This window comes from Rhinolophus sinicus, linkage group LG02 (assembly GCF_036562045.2).
Source record: "Rhinolophus sinicus isolate RSC01 linkage group LG02, ASM3656204v1, whole genome shotgun sequence".
Lineage (NCBI taxonomy): Eukaryota > Metazoa > Chordata > Mammalia > Chiroptera > Rhinolophidae > Rhinolophus > Rhinolophus sinicus.
The window spans coordinates 167,697,611-167,718,678 of NC_133752.1; the positions used below are offsets into that span (position 1 = coordinate 167,697,611).

Below are 21,068 nucleotides of genomic sequence, written 5' to 3' on the forward strand. Positions count from 1 at the left end.
TTAACATAAACACATGACAAAAATTAAACATAAATCAAAAAGAGAAGTCAGAAAGGAAAGACAGAATTTTACCAAAAATCCATGTTAAGAGAATGATGGCATTCAAGCATTAAATTTGGTTATGACCTTTCTGGAGAGCAAAGTTCTCATGACTTCTCTGTATTTCAAAGCATTTATCACTTGGCATTGTAATCATTTGTTCATGTAGTATCTATTACAAGCTCAGGGATGGGGTGCAAGGGCAGTCCATTTTAAACCCTTCCCCAACAATCCCACCCTCTCTGGCATGTTGGGGCACTCTTCAAATATTCTGGAATAAAAATGATGAACAGTGTAAGTTTTCCAAGGAGAATTCCCACAATCCAGAGATTTCCTGTCACAGTCTAGAAGCTAACCATGTTAATGGTGACATTCCCACTAAAAACAAGAAGCACTTACCAGTCAGTACTGGCATTTGGATCTTCCCCACAGTGAAATTCCCTAGTATAAATTAATAATCTGACATTCTGGTTGATAAACTATAGTTTTATTATTAGTGTGCCTCAGCAATGGATAACCTCAGGTTCTATGGGAAAGGTGCATCTCTCACCTGAAAGACTGAAATCTGGATTACAGCCAAATGCAAACTTCAGGGCCAACTCCCTGCATTCCCCTCATCAGCCGCCACCAATCCAGACAGACACTCCACTGGGCAGAAAAATGCCTACCAATCTCTGTCGCTTTAACTCAATCATCTCAAACATAATCAGCTAGTGCTAATCTGCTAACTCTCCTTGGATTGTAAAAAGAGGATGGAACACTTGAGTCAAGATTACATTTTTTTTGTTTGTTTAACTACAATCTCTGATTCTATTATGTTTATTTCTGGAAAGATATTTTTTGAGGGGAAAGATTTGAGACCATAGTCTCTTTATTTTTTTATATCTAGAAACTGGTTTAATATTTTCAAATATATTTCCACAGAAGTTTAGTTATTCAAATGAGAAAGCATGTTTATAATATAAAATAAATATGGAAGTGATTTTTCAAACATTACACACTGCTTTATTTCCCTATTCATTTATTTAAACAAGCAATAACAAACAGAAAAATGCAGTTCCTTAGTCTTATTCAGGAAATGTAAAGAATAATCAACAAATTCTGACCACCAAAACTGAAATTAATTAATATTATATACAGTGAAACTCAGATGCAGAAAAAATAAAATATAGAAATATCTCAATATTTCTGCATATGAGTTATGGATAAATTTTTATATATTATAAAATTAAAATGCTTCTATTTTACTTATAGACTAAGCATAAAATATTAGAAAATTATACTATGTATTTAATAAGTACTTTGGTACACAGAATTCTCTCAGGCAAAAAGTATGTTTTTTTTAAATGTCCATTACTTTGAAAAAAAAAAATCATTATAAAGTTGATTTTGATTTACAATCCCCTGGCCCAATAATCAGTGAGGTAGGCTCAATACCTTCCTTATATATGTTTTATAAAGGATTTTCTCTCCTTAGTAGAATATGATTTGTTTCATGTTCATCTCAAACGCCTGTTCAACTTTTAACCAAAATCAGTCCCAAAAGCATTTGTAATATGTACAGATTTTGGTACACATGTATGTATATTTGTTCATAAAACTATACTTTCAAGTAAAGTTACAAGATTTGTGTATATGTGATTCTAGTTTTCGGGACCCATTTTAGAGGATCATGTATCAGTTAAATCTCCAACCTTGTAAGAAACTTAAGCCATCTGAGTGAAGAATTGAGTAGGCAGGAGGATTTTATTTCCCAGTATGTTTTACCCAGTACTGAAGGCCACATTACCATCCATAGAAGCAACTGGAGTTGCTATTTCCATGTCTTCAAGTTCAACAACTAGAAGCAGATGGCCCTAAAATTGCTCTGTGGACATATCCAGAGGAACAATGTCAAATGACTATATTACTTTATAAAGTTTTAATTGTTTTTCTAACTATAAAACATGTGTGCAGGGTGGAAAACTTAGAAAATACAGAATAGAAAAATAAAAAATCACCCATGATACCCTCAGACAAAAACAAACATTTTGACACTGTTTCTCTCTGCTATGCATTTGATTGTTGTAGGTGGGTGCATGTCTTATCCCCAATTTTGTTTCCTGATTTTCCTCTCCACTCATCAAAGTATTTTTCTCATGTTATTAAAAACTCTTCATTTCATACACTTTAAAATTCCTTATCTTTTGTTTCTCCCAGGCAGTATATAAAATATTTCATAATCAGACATTAACCACAGTGTAGAGTTAGCAAACTCTGTAAAGTTACAGTGCAAACAAGCTATCATAATTTAAATATTTATATAGCACCTATCACTGAAGTGCTTTGTATGTTGACAAATGATCTGAGCTAATATGAAAACAAAATAGAAGCATTCCCTCTATAGGAAGGTCTGGGATGTATTGGCAACATGCCTTTAGATAAAAATGGGATTTGCCAGACTATGCAAAGACTAATAAAAAGAGAAAAGCTTGATTCTTTTTTTGAATAGTCTAATGTTATTGCTATATTAGTGCTTAAGATATTAGAAAATACATCTGTTTAAGAGGGAGAACATGAGAATAATACTTAACTTTATTAAAAATTTATTTTATTAAAATTTATTTTAAAATTTATTTTAAAGTAAAAAGACACTTATTTAAAAATAAAACTTCCAAACCAATTTCCAAACCAAATGTTACAATACCCTAACAAACTAATAAGTTTTGAAGAGTTTAAGATACTTGATTAGAATTTGTTCAGTGTAAGATGGCTTTCCTAAGTCAGGCGCACGATCTGTACGTACTCTGCAAGGCAAAGGCAGAAAATAAATTGGAAACAAACAAAAAAATCAACCCAATCAGATTTTTTTAAAGGAAGAAATGAAATATATATTTATATATCTATATCTATATCTGTATCTATATCTATATCTATATCTATATCTATATCTATATCTATATCTATATCTATATCTATGTATACAGATAGACATATCGATAGACAGATATATACATCCTTAATATTATGCCCCTAAACAAAGAAAAAATTTGAGGAACTCTCTCACTACCCTCAAATAGAAGTTCAGCCATTCAATATCAATTTACAACCTTCCCACTAACAGTACCTCTCAGTCTAATTCCCAATCTTTCCTGGATTATTGCAACAATCTTCTAATTGGTCTCTCTTTTTCCATCCTAACATCTATTCTCACTCCACACAAAGAGCCTGAGAGATTCTATTCAACATAAGTCTGATTACATCCTTTCTCTACTTAAAACCCTTCAATGGCTTCCCATTTCCTTTGGAGTAACAGAGTCACAATGACTCCCCTGGCCTACTGATCTGCTGGCCTTCTCTCATCACCTGTCTGATACCTCCTCCTATATCACAGAGTGAAAACCAGAGATCTTTCTATGACCAAGTAGGGGGAAACAATGACTACCCCAGGCAGATTTCCTAAGTTGACCCAATGTGGATAGAGTGGGGCAATATAGGATTCCTGCTCCTTCTGAGGTCAAACTAAGATAACACCTCAGACTAGACTGAAAGATCATTCAATAAATGGAAAAATCTGAAAGACAGGTAGTCTGAGTATTGAGCCCTTCAGTAGGGCCCTCTGCAAGCTGGGAAAAAAAAAAAGGAGCATCTAGACTTCTAGAGGAATATTCTTATGTAATGAAACAATCACTACTTTGTAATGAAGGGCCATTGCCGAGCCAGCACTATACTAGCTGCTTTCCACAATGGCAAATAATAAGGAAAAAGAAGGGTATGGCTGGAATTATACTATGAATAATGGAACTAAAAATTCTGAAAAAAAAGAAACAAAAAACTTTGTTTTTTAAAACAAAATATAGGTTATACCGTTATAATGGCAGAGAAAGCACAAATCATGTTCCTGGTGGGGTTATACTATACACGATTGCACAACTGACTCTGAAAAGTGTCGTCAGCCATTTTTAAAAAAATGTTGAAAGACTCCATTAATTTTCCTTAATATCTCCCTTCATCCTTTTTCACTAACATCTTCTTCTGAGGCACCTTTCCCCATCTTTGTCAGATTTTTCTCTTTCCACTGTTAACCTGTCTGGTTCTCCAGGCTCTTCATTTGTCTGATTGCAATTTAAGTAACTCTCTAATTAATCATTGTAATAAACTTTCAGAAAATACACATCTTTTGTAAGATTTTTCAAGTCTTTTTTTTCTATCAAATGCAATTTTGTTTACATTGTTTTACATTGTACTTTCTGATATTTAGCCTACAACCTTCAATGACATGGCACTAATGGGTAGTAATAGATGCTATTCTTGATCTTGACAAGAACCGATATCCATTATTTCCATTAATTTAATCTTCACACCTTAGAAGTAGGCTGTATTACTCCAGCTCAGAAAGTTGAAGAAACCTGTACACATGACAAAGCCTTGGCCTGTCTCAGTCCAGTGCCCTATACTCTTTCTACTTAACATTTATATAGCAATTTTTTTTAACTTTATAACAGTTGTATGAGATAGGTAGACAAACTATTATTCTTATTTTACAGAAAAGGGAATTGATATGCAGAGAGGTCAAAGAACTTCTCTTAGGTATTCTCAATGGGGAAATCAAAGTAAAAATTTTATGAATGTCACTGGTTCATAAAATATAATCTGTCTGTCTGTCTGTCTGTCTGTATGTATGTATGTATGTGTATAAATAAATAAATATTTTTTCCACGATACTAAGGCAAATACTTTTTAACTATTTGATTAATAAGATTGTAAAAGTCAAAATTTTCTGCCCAGTTGTAGTAGACAGAAGTTTATAGCCCGTGTTTCTCTGCTAAAGTACCTAGAGTGCTCCTTAAAACTTTAGACTTCTGGGCCCTACTCTACACATAACTAAATAAGAATATCTGACCATAGGACCTAGGAATTTGCTTTTTAATAGGCTTCCTAGATGATTTTTATTCACACTAAAATTTGAGAACTATAGCATGCACTCCGATTTAGAAAATGCCAGATGATGATGTATAATTATAAATACGTGAGGTCAGGCAATCTCCTCACAAATTTTAAAAGCATTTGAAGGAAGTCTATCAATTTATTAATTATAGGCATTGATTGTTAGAATTCATCAACAATGATTTGATGAACATCACATTATATAAGATTAATTAGCAACAGGGGAAAAGAAGATAAGAATCTAGGCAAATTGAAATACCTAGAAGGTAACCAATAGTCAATGTGAAATAGAGTCCTGGATCTTAAACAGGATACATTTACTTGCTGACATTTTTAGTCAATCTGGTCATGTAATACATAAAAGTTTACACAAGAATGCCATAAGGGTACATTTATAAGGCAAAATGGTAAGTGTGCTAAAGAATAAAAATCAATGTCTTGGAAAGTAATGAATGTCAGGAAAGTTCATGAATAGCATTATGACCTCCGAAAAATAATCTAAGTGTTTTTGGTCTTAGAACAGATCCCGAGCCAATGCATGGCTACACTTCCTGCTCAGTATCCAGGAGTGACTCTCTTAGGCTCTTCTCCTTCTAAACAAAAAGGAGTTCTAGATTTTAAGTGCACCAACATTATATCCCCCAAAAACCATACAATAAATTTGGGGGGAAAAAAGACTGAGGAATTATTGGTTTGATTTTGATCTAGTTTTCTTTGAACAAGTAAAATACTAATATCAATTTCTTTCACAAATTTATGATGGACAATATCCATTTCTGAATGCTACTTTATTTTTTTAGATAACTTACTCAGTGTTCAGCTATATCTGTATCCAACATTTCCAACCAAGTTCTCATACTTTTCATTTAGGACTTGTTGATTGTGTACGGAAGTTCCACTGAAAACCTTTAAAAGCTCTAGTCATTCTCTGAAGGGGTTAAGAAGATTCAATCCAATTATTATTCAAGCAAAAAGGAATGAAGAGAAGCAAACAAACGAGGCTACTGACTTAATAACTGTGCTATAATTTAGGCCCTGTTTATCTAGCCAAAACAATTCCAATTATAGCAAAAACAAATAATTAAGAATAAAAACAGACACTATTCAAAAATGGTACAGACACATAGTTAGCTTCCCACTCTAAAATGAAAATAGAGTTAAAAAGGTTTTGCTTATACCTTTTTACGAAAATGTCAAATAAATTTAGAAATGGCTTATTTACAAGAACATATTTTGATTATTTCAAAATATAAATTAATTTATAACTAAATCCTCAGTTTGCAATACTTTTTTTTCAAATATCTGAAACAAAATTCATATTTTTAAAAAATATATTCAAAGAAATCTCAAACTCTTAAAGTTTTCAGTAATGGTAACCTTTCTAAAATATCAACCTATTAGACCATCTGACATTCAAAGACAAAAAGAAACTTATCTCTATAAAAGTAAGTTGGAAATAACTTTTCTATCTAAACACTACTCTTAGTTAATCTAAAGGCATGATTATCTGCCTAACATACTCAAAAGAGATGTCTCTGATTTCAGCGACAGGATACAACAATATCTATTACATATTAAAACTACAGCAACAAAACATTTTTATTTGACTCAAAACTTTCAATTTTAGTAAGTCAAGGTCTATTAAAAACTAGATGGACCAAAAAAATTGACAGGATAAACTAAAACTTGTCATTTCAATAAAACCTTGTAAATTGTTCTTTTTAATTTTTCAGTTCATTTGGACTCTGAAATTATCCTACCAAACTAGATTGTTCAGCACAATTGGACTACAACTACAGCTGGATGACATTACGAATAAGCTAATTTATCAAAGTCATCTCTGGAAGCAACTGTCTCAAACTGTATTTTGTAATTGAGCACAATTATAAGATAAAATAGAGATAGTATTTACTTTACATTAGACTTTTCAGGAAACACAGCTATTCAGTAAGAACCCTAGTTGAAGAACACCTGCCAACAATTTGTAGAAAGTGATGGGTCAAGTAAAGTCAAAGTTTATCCTTCTTTTCTCAATTAAGTTATTAGTTGAAACAAAAAAAAAGCTGAATTTTTATTTTTCTAAAAAATATACACTAATTTCAGATGTCTTTCTAAAGTTTACACTACAGCCATTTGGGTTGGTTATTTTCATTTAGCAGTGAGCTAAAAATAAACATCTAGGACTCATACTGGCCATGGGATTTCCTACCAGTAAGTACACAGGCAAATTCGGCCCCTTATCTGACACATGCAAGAGAATATTTTTTAACCCTTTTGCCACGATGGTCAGATATATCCGGATGAATATATCTGAAAGTTTTATACAGAAAAATAATGTCATTTATATACAAAGCAGCTCAAATTGTTATTATCAAATGCATACAATAGTCAACATATCAATTTTTTGTTTTTGTGTGGATTTCTGACACATTTAAAAAAAAGCTTGAAAGTAATTAACACAGCAAAAGAGTTAAAGTAATAAAAATATATTTAAAAATGTAAGCTCATAGACTAGTTAAAAGGCTAGCTATTTTCTCTATAAAAGTTTACTTAAATTGGTTTAAGCACTAGCTCATTCTCAGGAAATTGGGGAGATAAATATTTCAGATTAAAAGTTATATATTTCTTTTCCATCCATTTATCCTGTCAGCCAGCACCTACAATGAGCAAGGCACTGGGCCAGAATTTTCTAAAGAAAATATTTATGGCTGAGACAAGGAAACTAAAAAGTTTGATTCCTTTATAATGAAAACTGTTTTTATCTGACTGTGATTTCCTTAGTTTCTGAGCCTAGAAAGAAAATTTTCAAGGTAGCCTAGGCAACTCAACAGGTTCTCTCCAAACTTTCTAAGAGACAGTTGCTGAGACAGGACCTCTAAATACTAACTCCCAAAACAAGGGGATATTTCAGATCACAAGGACAAACGCTGCCTCCTGAGGAGCATGTCCTAAGTAGACCTGTTAGTTTGATCCTGTAAAATACTTAGTTTAAAAATAAGAACTATTTCTTTTGTCTTCACACTAGTTTATTATAAAAATGTCCTAAGGACGCTGACTCCACATAGGTTGCCACAAAATAAAACATTCCCCCCAAAATAATATTTCTATGACTTCAAATTTCCATTAGGTTTATTTAAGTAGATTATACCTGGAGAGGAAGAAACACTTGCCACATATGTAGCATAAATATTCAGTTATTTAAACTTACTTCAGAAGATGGAAAATTGTTATTAAAATTCTATTAAATCAAAACCACAACCTTCTTGCATAAAATTAGTTCACTATTCTGACAAGGTGTTATGGGTTGTAGGGGCTAGAAAGGCAATCCTTACATTTTTAAACAGACTCTGAGCAAAAAGAATCTATTAGGTTAAAAATAAATGAATAAAATGCATTTCTTTGAAAAAAATCTATACATACACACACATGCAGGTACACACACACACACACAGACACACACACACACACACACACACACACACACACACATTGTCAGAAAGGAGACCAAAAACAAAGAAATTTTACAAAACCAACCTCTACATTAATTTAAAGCAATCTCAAAATTAGCCAGGGCAAATGACTAGTTACATTCAAATACAGTCTTTCAAGTAACAGCCATGATTGCTATGGCGTTCTATTCTTCAGCTGGCTACTTCAAAAAGTCTATATTAAGCCAACTTTACCAGGAGTGAGACTGAGTCCACATTATTTCATTTCAGCCAAACGTGCTTCTTTGTATACCATGATTCTATTGCCTGTTGCTCTTTTCAGATTAGTTCCTAAGTGATATGTAAAAATCTATGTATTTTTATTCTGGAATGCAAAGATAAATAATATGTCTTTCTTTCAAAAAGGGGAATTTACAAATCAAAAGTCACTATAAGCATTACACACAGATATAAACCATTATTAAAAAAATAAATGTACACTTTTAAATAATCATACTATATATTTATATAAAGGAAAATGACATATATAAAAAAGTAATTTTCTCATTAATTCTCAATATAACATTGGAACTATGCCTAGACTTAATGAATTCATAGAGTTTGGGGAGAGGAAATGGAAGGAAGGTGACCTTGAAAAGTCACCGTCTTTTCCATCTGTACATTTTTCTGAGTTCACCCTGCAGTTTGAAATCACATAGAGCACCAAATGCCACTTAATCTCACTTCCTACATTAGAAATTCGACTCAATCAAAATCTCCAGTCCTCTCTATACACCAAATAGAACCATTTTCAGTTTGCATATCCATGAGATTGGTGTTTACATAAGCAAAAGTGAAAACTCATCAGCTCTTTAGAGATACTGTTAAAATTTGTATCCATTAAAGCTGCTAGCAAGTTTGTCACTTTAGTTTCCTAAGTTACAGATAATGACCTGCACTATAAACATAAGCACTTTCATGTCTAAAGAGATGTTAGATAACCCAATTACAGACTAATTACCGTGAACATGACCAATCATGTGTTCACATTGTATATATAAGCAATCCCTGTTACCAATCAAACGCTGAAAGGCAAATGCAAAATCAACTGGAAAACTTGGTACTGTGTTATGAAACAGGTTAACATAAAGGTTCCTTATTAAGGACTCTGTTGAACTCCCTCTCCAATTAAAATAATCATATTTTAAAATGTTTGCAATAATATGAAAGGAGAAAAACAGACTTGTCACCTAGTAGAGTAGTAAGCGGTACAAAAATAAGCTACCAAGATTACATATAAATTTGAATGACTGTCTATTAAGTGCTATCATTAAATCTACATAGATTTTCCATTATAACTGAAGAGGTGACATTAGTAGTCAAGTATTTCATCTCTTGAAAAAGGTATAGTTACACTGTTTAGTAAGGTGGCCATTAGCTATGTGTCTATTGAGTACCTAAAATGGGGCTACCCCAAACTGAGATGTTCTGTAAGTGTAAAATGTACACGCGATGTTGATATTTAGACATAGTACAAACACACAAAGCAAAATATCTTCATTTTTTATACTGATTTTATGTTGACATGATGTGATGGATTAAATTACACTTTATTATTATGGATTTCACTTATTTTTTTATGTTTTTATGTGGTTACTAGAAAATATAAAATTAAATATGTGGCTCATGTTATATTTCTATTGGACAGCGCTTATCTATAATGTTTACAAGACTGTTTTCATCAAAGCCACTGGGTGACACTGTTTCTCCACTAAATGGACACAACCAAAGCAATTTCCTGGCAGAGGAAAAAAATCTCACACATACACAGGCAGGCACAATTGTGCGAGCGCATGGGCGCATGCACAAACACCAACAGACATAATGTGCTCCTTATAATTATTCATATTTTTAGGATGAAAGAACATAAATACACAAGTAATTTTACTATCTTAGCAGCAGTGACTATACTTAAAATCTTCATAATAATTTAGATTCCTAAATAATAAATAACAGCTCTAATCGAATCAAACAGGCATTAGTTTGTGACTTTTCCCAGATAGCTTTCCGCCTTCTAAATGGCAATGTTCTTCATGACCTCCTCTAATATTACATCCTATTTACTTAAATTTTAATGCATTCTTAAGGAAACCATGCAAAATAATTCAGGTAAACAAAAATAACCAAATGTTTTTGCTAACAAAGAAATGCTTTACTGATTTGTAGGTTAATTTTTGCCTTAAATTTTGAAATCCTGAACACTTTCAAATCAATTTATGGAGAAATTAAAATAAAAACAAAATTTAATATTTAAGTCACCACCACATACTCTAATGAGATAAAGACTTCACAAAGTTAGACTTTGCAATGCAATAGATATTCATTCATAGGGCAAAGTCCGGAATAATACATCCCAGAGGCTGCCTGGTACTATTTGATGACCAGAAAATTCATTGTAAGGGCTCAAAAGTTTTGTGTTATTTGTACATCCAATGGGTTTTACTCAATCTTCTAACTCTGAATGGGAATTTAGAGTTGGCTCCATGTGTAAAATCACAAAGATACCTAGTCTTAAAATTACCAGCCTGATTCCTTTCCTACCCCTTTCTCCCAGCAGCACATTCAACTCCAAGAGAGAATTGGATAAAAGCCAACATTTTGCCTCGGGCTGGCTACATACGTTTAGCTGACTCTCCCTCAGCTTCCTTCTCTATAAAATCAGACTAATTCTAGTCTCCTAACTACAGTCTGCACAGAATTAAGCAGTTTCAGATTTCATTGCAACAAGTTACTTAGAGCCATAAACTACCTCAAGATATGAAAACAATCATTGTACTAAATTAAAGTATAACGTGTCCTAAATCCCATAGCATTTTACCTTTATTTCAGAAGTATAAATGTATACTAAGTTGATTTCCATTTCCAAGATAAAATTCTCCCAGTCTTCAAAATCTAAAACATTTATGTTTAACTATTATGTGTTAAGACCTTCTAAAAAGTTTATAAAATCATAGACCTTTTCCCCAGAAAAATGAACAGAGGATAATTTTGAATAAAATTTCAAAGAAGAAATGAATGGTTCTGGATCTAGATTTAAAATCTTCTCTAAGCTATTATACGCATTCCTTAGACATTTAGCAAAGAGGTCACTGAGATATTTTACTGTGGTTTCCCCTTTTCTTATGGTGACATCTCGCTATTATAACTAAGCTCTAAGCTCTGGAAAGACAGGTGCTACATAGTATCTGTCTGTGTATAATTTGTATGATTTTTAGCACAAGGCCTAATACACAGATAAAACGTGTTAATATGACATTTGATAGGTTCACTGACCAAAGACCTCTATGAATAACATCAGCTATTCAAATAACATCAGGTAGCATCTTTTTTGAAAAACAGCAGTATACATGTATGGTGAACACATGGCCAACTAATATTTTTGACTATTGTTATCCAACAGATCTTTGTCTGAACTACAACTTATGCGCATCTTTAAGATTTTTTTTCCTCCAGAGATCAAACCTGTGTATTTTATGTTGACAACAGTGTAAACATATATTCTCATTTCAAAGTGAAGACAATTCCCTAAGGTAGCCTTGGGGGGTGAGTGGGGTGGCTCCTTTTAAAAAATACTACCAATAGTAAAAGTATATATAGGTAATTACTAAAAGCATTTACATTTCTATGTAAAGGAAATAATGTTCACTTGAATATTAACAGAGCATATCCTTAGAAAATGGAGATGTCTGAACCTTCTGAGGTTCATTCTGAATTATTTGATAGAGCTTTACCGTAAACATAAGTGTAGAAAAAAATACAAATTGAGTTTTCAATCAAAATTCAATATTTAAGTCAATCTCATACTTAGGGTTCTTTTGGTTTTTTGTTTGTTTGTTTTTCCAGAAGATACAATTATAAATATTACACACAGAGGAGAAGAGGAAGGAGGAAGACTTCACGGAATGGACACACATGGCCAACTAAATAAACAACTCATCATTTACGTGTAGGGTTACGCATACTTTTACAAAGCTAAAGAAACTCGCCCTATGCAAAGGCATTGCTTAGCTATGTCAAAATCTCTTCAGAAACAACATGATAAAATAGTTGCATTGATTACCTTCATCTATGAGATTACATCTCTCAACAATAAGGCTTTCTGAAAACTACAACTCCCACCATAAACCCAAGACAAACTCCTTTTTTGATAGATTAAATAACACAAGTTTCAATGACGTTTACATAGACTCTGCCGGGCTGTTACTGGCACAAACCACATTAACTGAAAATCTTAAAATATAATATATGGGCATATTTCTAATTTTGAGGCTCATAAACATCCTAATTTTAAGGCTCATAAACATTCAACATAATAAATAAGAACTTATTTAACACAGAAGTAAAATTAAATTTGGTAAAGCATTTATTCAACTAGAGTCCTGAAGAGATTATTCTCAGAGCTATACTCCTAATATAATAAAACAAATTCACACAAATGTCACTACAGATATAATGAATGTTTTTTCATGCCAGTGTCACTCACCCTTGCCTGCTTGCACCCCCTCCCCCAGGCTTTTCAAAATGTATTTCATACACAGAGTCACTGTTCTAGTTGTTTATTTAATTAACATGACAGCCCAGCATACACAGCATTTCTTTCAGTTCTACAGTTTTAACTTTTTACACTTTAGACTCAATACAGAAAGAGTAAAATTACTGTTTGACTCTTTCCAACCTCTGTAAATTTATATAGATTCACTAACTATTTCTGTCAGTTAAAACAGTTTTTCAGTATGCTTTAAATATCTGTATTCACAAAGTAAAATCACAATTTTGTCCCTACACGCACAAAAAAATTATTTTCCCTCACCTTTCCCAAGGGATAAGAAAATCTTGCTTTTCCTTTTCAATATTTTCAGAAGTTGACATTAATTAATTTTAATTCTGTCAGCAGGTCATAAATAATCAATATTGTTCTTTGTATCACCATAAGCTGAGTTATACCACTGAAAATGTGATAGAGCTACAATTTAATTAAAAACCATGATTGTTTTTGAAATGTATTCAATTTGAGTAATATGTTACACAAAAATTTAAAGAATATATTCCACATGTTCAGAAGAAATAGTTCTGTATTTCATAAGTGCACTATAAATGAAAATTATACTTTTTACCAAAGACATAACAAGGCCTACCATATGCCTACTATGAAAAAACATACCGATCTCTCCTATTTTTCTTTTACTACTTTTGTTGTTTGCTTTTTTGTTTGAAAATATCTTTTTTACATCAGTGATGGAAAACTTGATTCCACCTTTGATAACCAAACACCAGACTCCATGACATTCCTACAAAAATCCTACTTTTGCCAAAGATGCGGGAGAGCTTTAGGAAAAAAATCTCATAGGAACTTTCCTAGTTGTAGGAAAAAAAATTTTGCTTTTTAGTGACACAATACAAAGTATCTAGCTACGTATTTCTGAGTGATATTGTATCCATCACAAAGAAATTTGTAATTAAGTGGTACAAATGCATTAATGAAGAGTCATATGCCTTGTGTTTATTTTATGTGAAACCATAGGCAAAAATATTAAATTCTTCTTAACATGTAACTGAAAATGGCATTGGTTAGAATCTTTCAAAAACGAATGTGTAAGGCGGTCAATGTAATTAGACAGGAATGACTAGCCAATTGTGTTCTTTGCTGTATAAAGAGAATAGAGAGACACCCCTTCGAATACAATGTCCAAATGGTAAAAATTGCATAGCTAAAATTTTATGTTCAAAAATATTGTATGTATTAATCATATACTACATAGTAATTAAAAAAATTCTAGGTACCTGTGTGTTTTGCAGCGTTTGGAGGGTACAGTCGTAACTTGAGACATACCAGTACCTGCCCTTGGATGTGAGCATATACTTAGAAAAGACACATACCTTATGTTTACCTTAAGGAAAACATTGCTTTCTTACACTGACAAACAAAAAAGTAGAGTTGGACACACTGATCCACAAAGTCATCATCAGTCTTGAGGATACTGAGCTGATAGAACTAAACTGAAAGGCACAGAAATGTTACAAACTTTGTTTATGGGATATAATGATACCTTCAACTTGCAATTATAGACACACCTAGTGTTGGATTAATCCCGTGACTGAAGATTAGACCTATTTTTCCTTTCTTTGCTTGAAGTCATCTTTATCATCAGTGCTGCAAAACTCAATTCCATGGACAATGTCCAATCTATAGACTTAATTATGGTTCAGGAAGGAATAAAGGAAGGGAGGGAGGGAAATATATACTCGTATGTCCGTTGGCTTGTCTTTATGAGAATTTTATCACCTATTCTCCTTGACCTTTTAGAATTGAGTCACTGAAGAGAGTTCATAAGCAAGTGGCCGCTATCATTCATATGGAGAAGAAAAGGCTGAAATTCTGTCACCTTTAAACCTCACAACGAGCAAAGTCCAGATAAATTCTCAAGAGGCCTCTGCCAGACTCTGTGCTTTATGTCTTTACACCTCTACTTAAAAGTCATTTGTTGCCTGAGTATTGTCTTGAGCTGAGAGTAGACAATCTTTCAGAAAAGAATTCCTAATCAGGTAGCATTCAGGGGAGTATTATACACGTGTTTGATAATGATTTTGATTCCTGATAAAGTATGCAGATGACAGTGGTACACTTTGCACCCTTAATCAGAAGTATGTTTCCTTATGATAAAACAGATAAGCCATTTACTATATAGCTCCTTAACTTTTCACAGTTAGGCTAAAGTATGAGACACTGCCCTATCTCATAACATACTGTTCCATATTGGTTCCCACCCACCCCCAACAATTATGCTCAGCAACAACTTTAATGTGTCATATATAAAAACTAGTCTTAGGTAACACCTACACAATCACCCATGCCTCATTAAAACATCAAGGATCTAAATTTCTGTTAAATGTAACCTTGTTTTTCCATCAACCATAAGATATAAAGTCTTTCACTTTAGAATAGTCTTTATAAACACAGCCTTTAAAAACATAGTAACCAAAGAAAATGATCAAAAGAGATTATAAATACGCATTTTCAACAGCGTTAATCAGCAAAACATTTAAAAATACAATGTTCAGTTATTTTCTTGTTAGTTTGAAGATTATTCAAATTTTCTTTCAATTCAAACCAGAGAAAAACCAATAAAAATCGACGGGTTAATTAACACTGCTGGTTAATTCATCTAAATTCCGTCTTATCTGAAATCCACTCTTAACTCCTTCTAACGTTAATGTAGATTTTCAGAAATTCAATTTTAGAGGTTAAATGATATTAATCTGGAGTCGAGTTATTTATCATTAAATCACAGATTTGCCTTAGAAATTACAGTTCAATTTTGCAACAATCGTATTTCTCTATAAGTTAAACAAAAGTGTGTTCTAAACATATTTAAACTAGTAGCATTTTTATTTAAAAGACATTCTCTCCTACAAAGGTGAAAAGAAATTAAATGTTTTCCCCCTAATTGGTTTAAATTTAATCATAAATATAGCTTACTTTATTCTGGTGATTTCAAAATTTCTACCAAATCTAAGTATCAGCGAGTACCCTGTTTTTAACTTCACTCTTAAAGCTTCACTTTTAAAACTTCACTTTCATGTATAAACGCACAAAATATTTGCTTTATCTAAATGAAAAGCTAAATAAGTACATTTGTTTTAAAATAAACAGAGGTTATGATGCTGTCATCCATTCTGCTAAATACTGTCAAACAATCACATTCTGTGTAATCAACTCCATTTCAGAAACAAACTAGCCACCCACACCACATGGTGACTGCAATTTCTTAGAAATATCTAAATGACTATCTGCAGAATAACCTAAAAAGAAAAGGATTAGTATATCTTGGGATAGCCTCTCACTCCCCGAAGTCCTAATAGTACCATAAGTAGGCAAAAATTTAAATGGGAAAAGTGTAAATTTCCACTTGCTGTACATAACAATCTTCCATCACTCACTCTGAAGCGTCAAATCTGCTTGGAGTAGAGAGGTGAACACTTAAATATGCCTTTTCAGATACAATTTGTATTTAAAATTAGGATTTGTTCTTTTTTGCCCATTATAGCAACTATATTCCATGGTCTTAAAAAGCTTAATGACAAGATTCACCCCCCAAATTCACTAAAGTTTATTATCTGGGACAACTTCACTCATAATTCTAGTACTCAGCCTCCCTTCTGAAAGATTTATATCACCAGCAATCTTAGACATATTCTCCTGCATTAATACCTCCTGTATAACCTGTATAAATCTATTTGAATTTCTAAATATCCACTTACGTATGTATACTCAAGAAAAATGTTATTTTTTTTAGTTGACACTAACAGCACAGTTCACAATTTTGACAAATTCTGAAGTCCAGACATATTGTTCTCCAAATTATAATACAATGCTCATTAGCATGTAATAACATATGTCCCCAAATTACATTTAAAAACAAACTGGGCACCCCCAGATGCAGGCTCTTCAAGTAAAACTTACTGCAAAACCAGAAAGTGTGTATCAATACCTCACCTTCAGGCATTTCTTGCTTTACTCTAGAAGCGTTTTTACTGACTTCCATAAACGTTTACCTGTCACTTTAGAATTTAAAAATGAAAAAAAATAGTAAGCTATCTAGCAAAATACACGTGTTTTTTTTTATTTAAAAAAATCACTCACTGCTTACTAAACTTAATTAGAAAATTCCTGCTAAACCAGGAAAGTATGAGGGTACTTAAAAGTGTAGGGCAGCCATACACCAGGTGTAGCAGATCTAAAAAGTTGGCCCAGCTGTGGAAGACCCTGCAAATTCCATATAGTTTTATTACTTATTCATGTTCCTGTTGTTCATACTGTGTGAGAGGGGGAGTAAAACTCGCTACTTTTCTACTGTCTTAAGTTACACCGCTCTTCTAGGCTATCTTTCCTTTAGTCCCCAGCACTCGGATTCCCTCCACTTCGCGCGGGTTCCCAGTGTTTCAAGTTTTCCCGAAAGGCGAGAGAGAGGAGCCGCCAGTGCTTACCTGTTCCCTCGGTATGCAAGGCAGGGAGGTCCTCCGATGGGTCTTGCTGCCGCACCCTGACATCTCGGCGGACACCACGGAGCTAGACCGCCTCCTCTTTTTAAACACCGGGGTATCTTCCTTGGTCCCAGCAATCAGCTGGGACCCAAAATGCTCCCTTGTGGCCGCTCCCGCGGACTGCGGCAAGATTTGCTCCACGTACCTGGCCAGGAGGATCCCCAGTACGCCGGCCAAGTACGCCAGGTAAGGTCTCCAGGCGACCTTGAACCTCTCTAAGGAAATGAGGGACACGGTCCTGACCGCGCTAGTCAAGGCGATCATGAGGACGCCCAGCCTCAGCCTCAGCACCAGCCATGTCGCGGCCGCCAAGCAGCTGAGCACCACTCCCGCAGCTGGGAGCGAGAGTAAATGATCGTCCCCGACGCCCAGCCCAATCTGGACGAGCGCTTCCCCCACGCAGCAGGCGGCCAGCAGCGCAACCGCCAGAGGCAGGCGCACCCCGGCGCGCAGGAGGTACAAGCCCATCCAGAAGAAGGCACACAGGAGACTGAAGAGCAGCGCTGAGGGCTGCAGCCAGGGGCTGAGCTGCGCGCCGCCCCCGGGAGCACCTCCCCGAGGCCCCGGGAAGACGCCCCCTTCTGCTGCCGCGGCCGCTTCCTCCTCCTCCTCCGCCGCCGCCTCCTTACTCTGCTTCAGGTCACAGCCGATCTCACCGCGGACCAGCCTCACCAGTAGCGCCAGCAGAAAAGACAGGGAGCCCGCGCACAGCGCTGAGGAAAGTTTCCGGGAGCGCCGGAGCGGCCGCAGAAACACGTCTCCCCAGCAGGCGCGGCAGCTGGAGTCCCGCGGCGATGCGCGGCCCGCGCCACTTGGGTCGTCCGGGCCCGCCTCGGGGGCTTGACTCAGCCCACCGTGGCCGAGCTTGTCATTGATTCGGGCGGCCTGGTCGGGCACTGCCATTGTGTGCACTTTTCACGGACTTCCCAAGCCCCCCCCCCCGGGACTCCCCCACCCCGGGGTACACACACACTCCCTCTCTCGTCGCGGTGCCACCCTCACAATCCCTCCTTCTCCCTAGGCCCACGAGCCACTGAAAGTTTCCGCTTTCGAATAACTCCTGGAGAAGCCTAGATGCTCCGAAGAGACGCCTTCAAGTTAAAAGCTAGCACACGCAGACATAGACTTCCTCCTTTTCTCTCAGAAATGCTTTTAAAATGCTCTGCTCCACCTCCACCCCGACTGATATCCTCCAGGGTCTCTTCCTACTTCAGAATTTTAAAAATTGCCCAAAGCGTCGGGCGCACGGGGGCCACAGACGCCGGAGGAGCCGGGGGCACAGGGCGAGCTCCGGGCCATCTCCGGCGCAGCTCCGCGCGGGGCTGCTGCGCGCCCGGCCCGCGGCCGATGGAGGTACCCCCTTCTTTCCTGCAGCTCTTTCTCTATCACTCTTTCTTTCTCCTCGGCCGATCCTCCCCCGCACGGCCCCAGGAAGCGAACCGCCATTCCCAGGGGCAGAAAGCAAAGCCTCCCCTGCGTTTGTCGGTCCAGTTCATGGTAAAGGGTGGAAAAAATGGCAAAGGGGCTGAGAAATAACCAAGAAGTTGCTAAGTCCCGTCGAAGAGACACACAGTCGGAGAGACGAACGGCTGCCGCCAGAGAAGGGAGGGAGGGAGGTAGAGCGAGAGAGCTGGAGAGGAAGGGAGGGTGAGAGGAAAGGGAGGGTGAGAAAGGAGAATGAGATTTGCTGTCCTTTTCCCCCACCCCCCACCCCCTACCCCGCTTTTCGGTGTGAGGTTTGTAGTAACGTGCAGTTTTACAGAAGGGAAGCGAGTGGAGATTACTGCTTCAACTGTACTTAAAACGCAAGCAAGTGGAGTGATCGGCAATTCCGCTTTCTTTCTTTAAGGCAACTCCCTAGGAAAGCTTGCCGAGACGAGCTCCCGCCTCCTTCCCCGGAGAAGGCGCTGCTCCGAGCTCCACCGCTCCTCTCCGGAGCGAGGCCCACGCTTCTAGCCCCCTGGAGAAAGGGCTGCTGGTGGGTGGAGGGTGGGGGTCCAGCGCTCAGCCCACCGCAGCCGTTGGGCACCGGAGTCTGCGGCGGGCCCTGGAAAAAAAGGATCGCGGTGGCCAGTTGACAGGTGATGGGAACCAACATACTTCCTACTGTCATTAAAAATGACAGCCACATCTACTGTCTGATTCAAAGATGCTGATAGGTTCTCAAGTCAGTTACAACAGCTAACCAATTTCAGGTGGCAATGTAATGTTTTGGCTGCTTCTGCTTGAAGATCTTTTTTCAACAGAGAACTGAAGTCTTTCCTATTGGTTCAAACGATGGAAAATCTCAGCAAGTTACCTATACCACGTTTGCATTATTAAAGAGAAGAGGCAAGGGCATCCATTTAAAAATATATATACTTTAAAAAAAATCAGTGTATGAGAGTATTAGTCAACAGTTGTTGATGGTGGATGGTAAATTACACCGGAATTAAGTGACCCTAGCCTCCAGGTTTACAAAGTTAGGAAGCCCAAATAGTCAATCAGAAATTAAGAAATCTCAAGGAGGAGGTGAGGACTGGTAGGGTAAGACCAGGAAAATCTTAGAAGACTGTCCATGGTTGTGAAATACTCTGTCTATCATGAAGAAAGCTTATGAGAAAAAAAATGTGGGACCCTAGTTAATAATGTTTACAGAGTGTACTGTTCATGTACTATAGTAATATCGTACTTGGAAAACTAAATGAAAATTTAAACCAATTTTTTTTTGACAGATTAGGAAAATTATTCAGTATCTGTTTAATGGACTTCTAAAAATCCATCCATTTCAGGGGCTAGTTTCTTTTTACACTTAGAACAATATGAGAGTCCATTCTTATTCATTTTTAATATGACTACCTTAGATGTCATTTGCCCTCAGTAATAACAATATCAATAATAATCCAATTTTGTCTTCATTATCTTGACTTTCCAGGTTAAAGTGTGTTTGTAGCCTGGATTGAGTATTTGGATAACTGGTTCAATATGCCACTGTATTTTGTATGTAGAGATGAAGCAATATAAAGAAAAGCCAAAGGAGATACTTGAGATAAAAGTAATTCATGAGGGTAGCAGAGAAGATGGCTTAATCTTAAACTTAGCTTCAAGGGAAGCAGCCTGCTCTAGTTAGAGGCAGGTATTAATGTTAATATTATGACATAAATGGATATCAGTAACTATGATGATACAGTTTCTCCCATCAGATGTCTAGAACTGTGCTACCACATGGAGAACATGTTGGGCAGCTGGTCAATGGCAGTGAGCACCATCTGTTTAATAATTAAGGAAACAGGAGCAGCAATGTCTTTGCCAAAGACAAATGAGCCCCCTAGCATGCATACATACTTTTTTGAGTTTCCTTTTTAGACACATGATTCATATGCCAGTGCCTACCTGGGACACTTCAGGGTGAAACACCTTGGTAGGAAAATCATGCTAATATCCACTGACATAAAATATAGCATATTCAAATGAAAAACTAAAAATCTTGACCTATATCAAGGGGAGAAAGAAAAGCATAGTGAGGGGGATTTTAATATTTCTCTTTTTTAAATATTTCAATTTTCTCTCTCTTCTACCTCCATAATTATCTCC

General features: G+C 35.9%; 1 protein-coding gene across 2 annotated transcripts in view; it reads right to left on the bottom strand.

Annotated features, from left to right (window-relative positions):
* Positions 1 to 18,442, bottom strand: part of PDE3A (phosphodiesterase 3A) — a 279,950-nt gene extending 261,508 nt beyond the window's left edge. For both annotated transcript variants that reach the window (XM_019738322.2, XM_019738312.2), the window contains exon 1: positions 17,439 to 18,442. In XM_019738322.2, the coding sequence (XP_019593881.2) occupies positions 17,439 to 18,398 (960 nt within the window). In that variant the 5' untranslated portion in view covers positions 18,399 to 18,442. The remainder of the gene's footprint in view (positions 1 to 17,438) is intronic.
* Between the last annotated feature and the right edge of the window lie 2,626 nt (positions 18,443 to 21,068).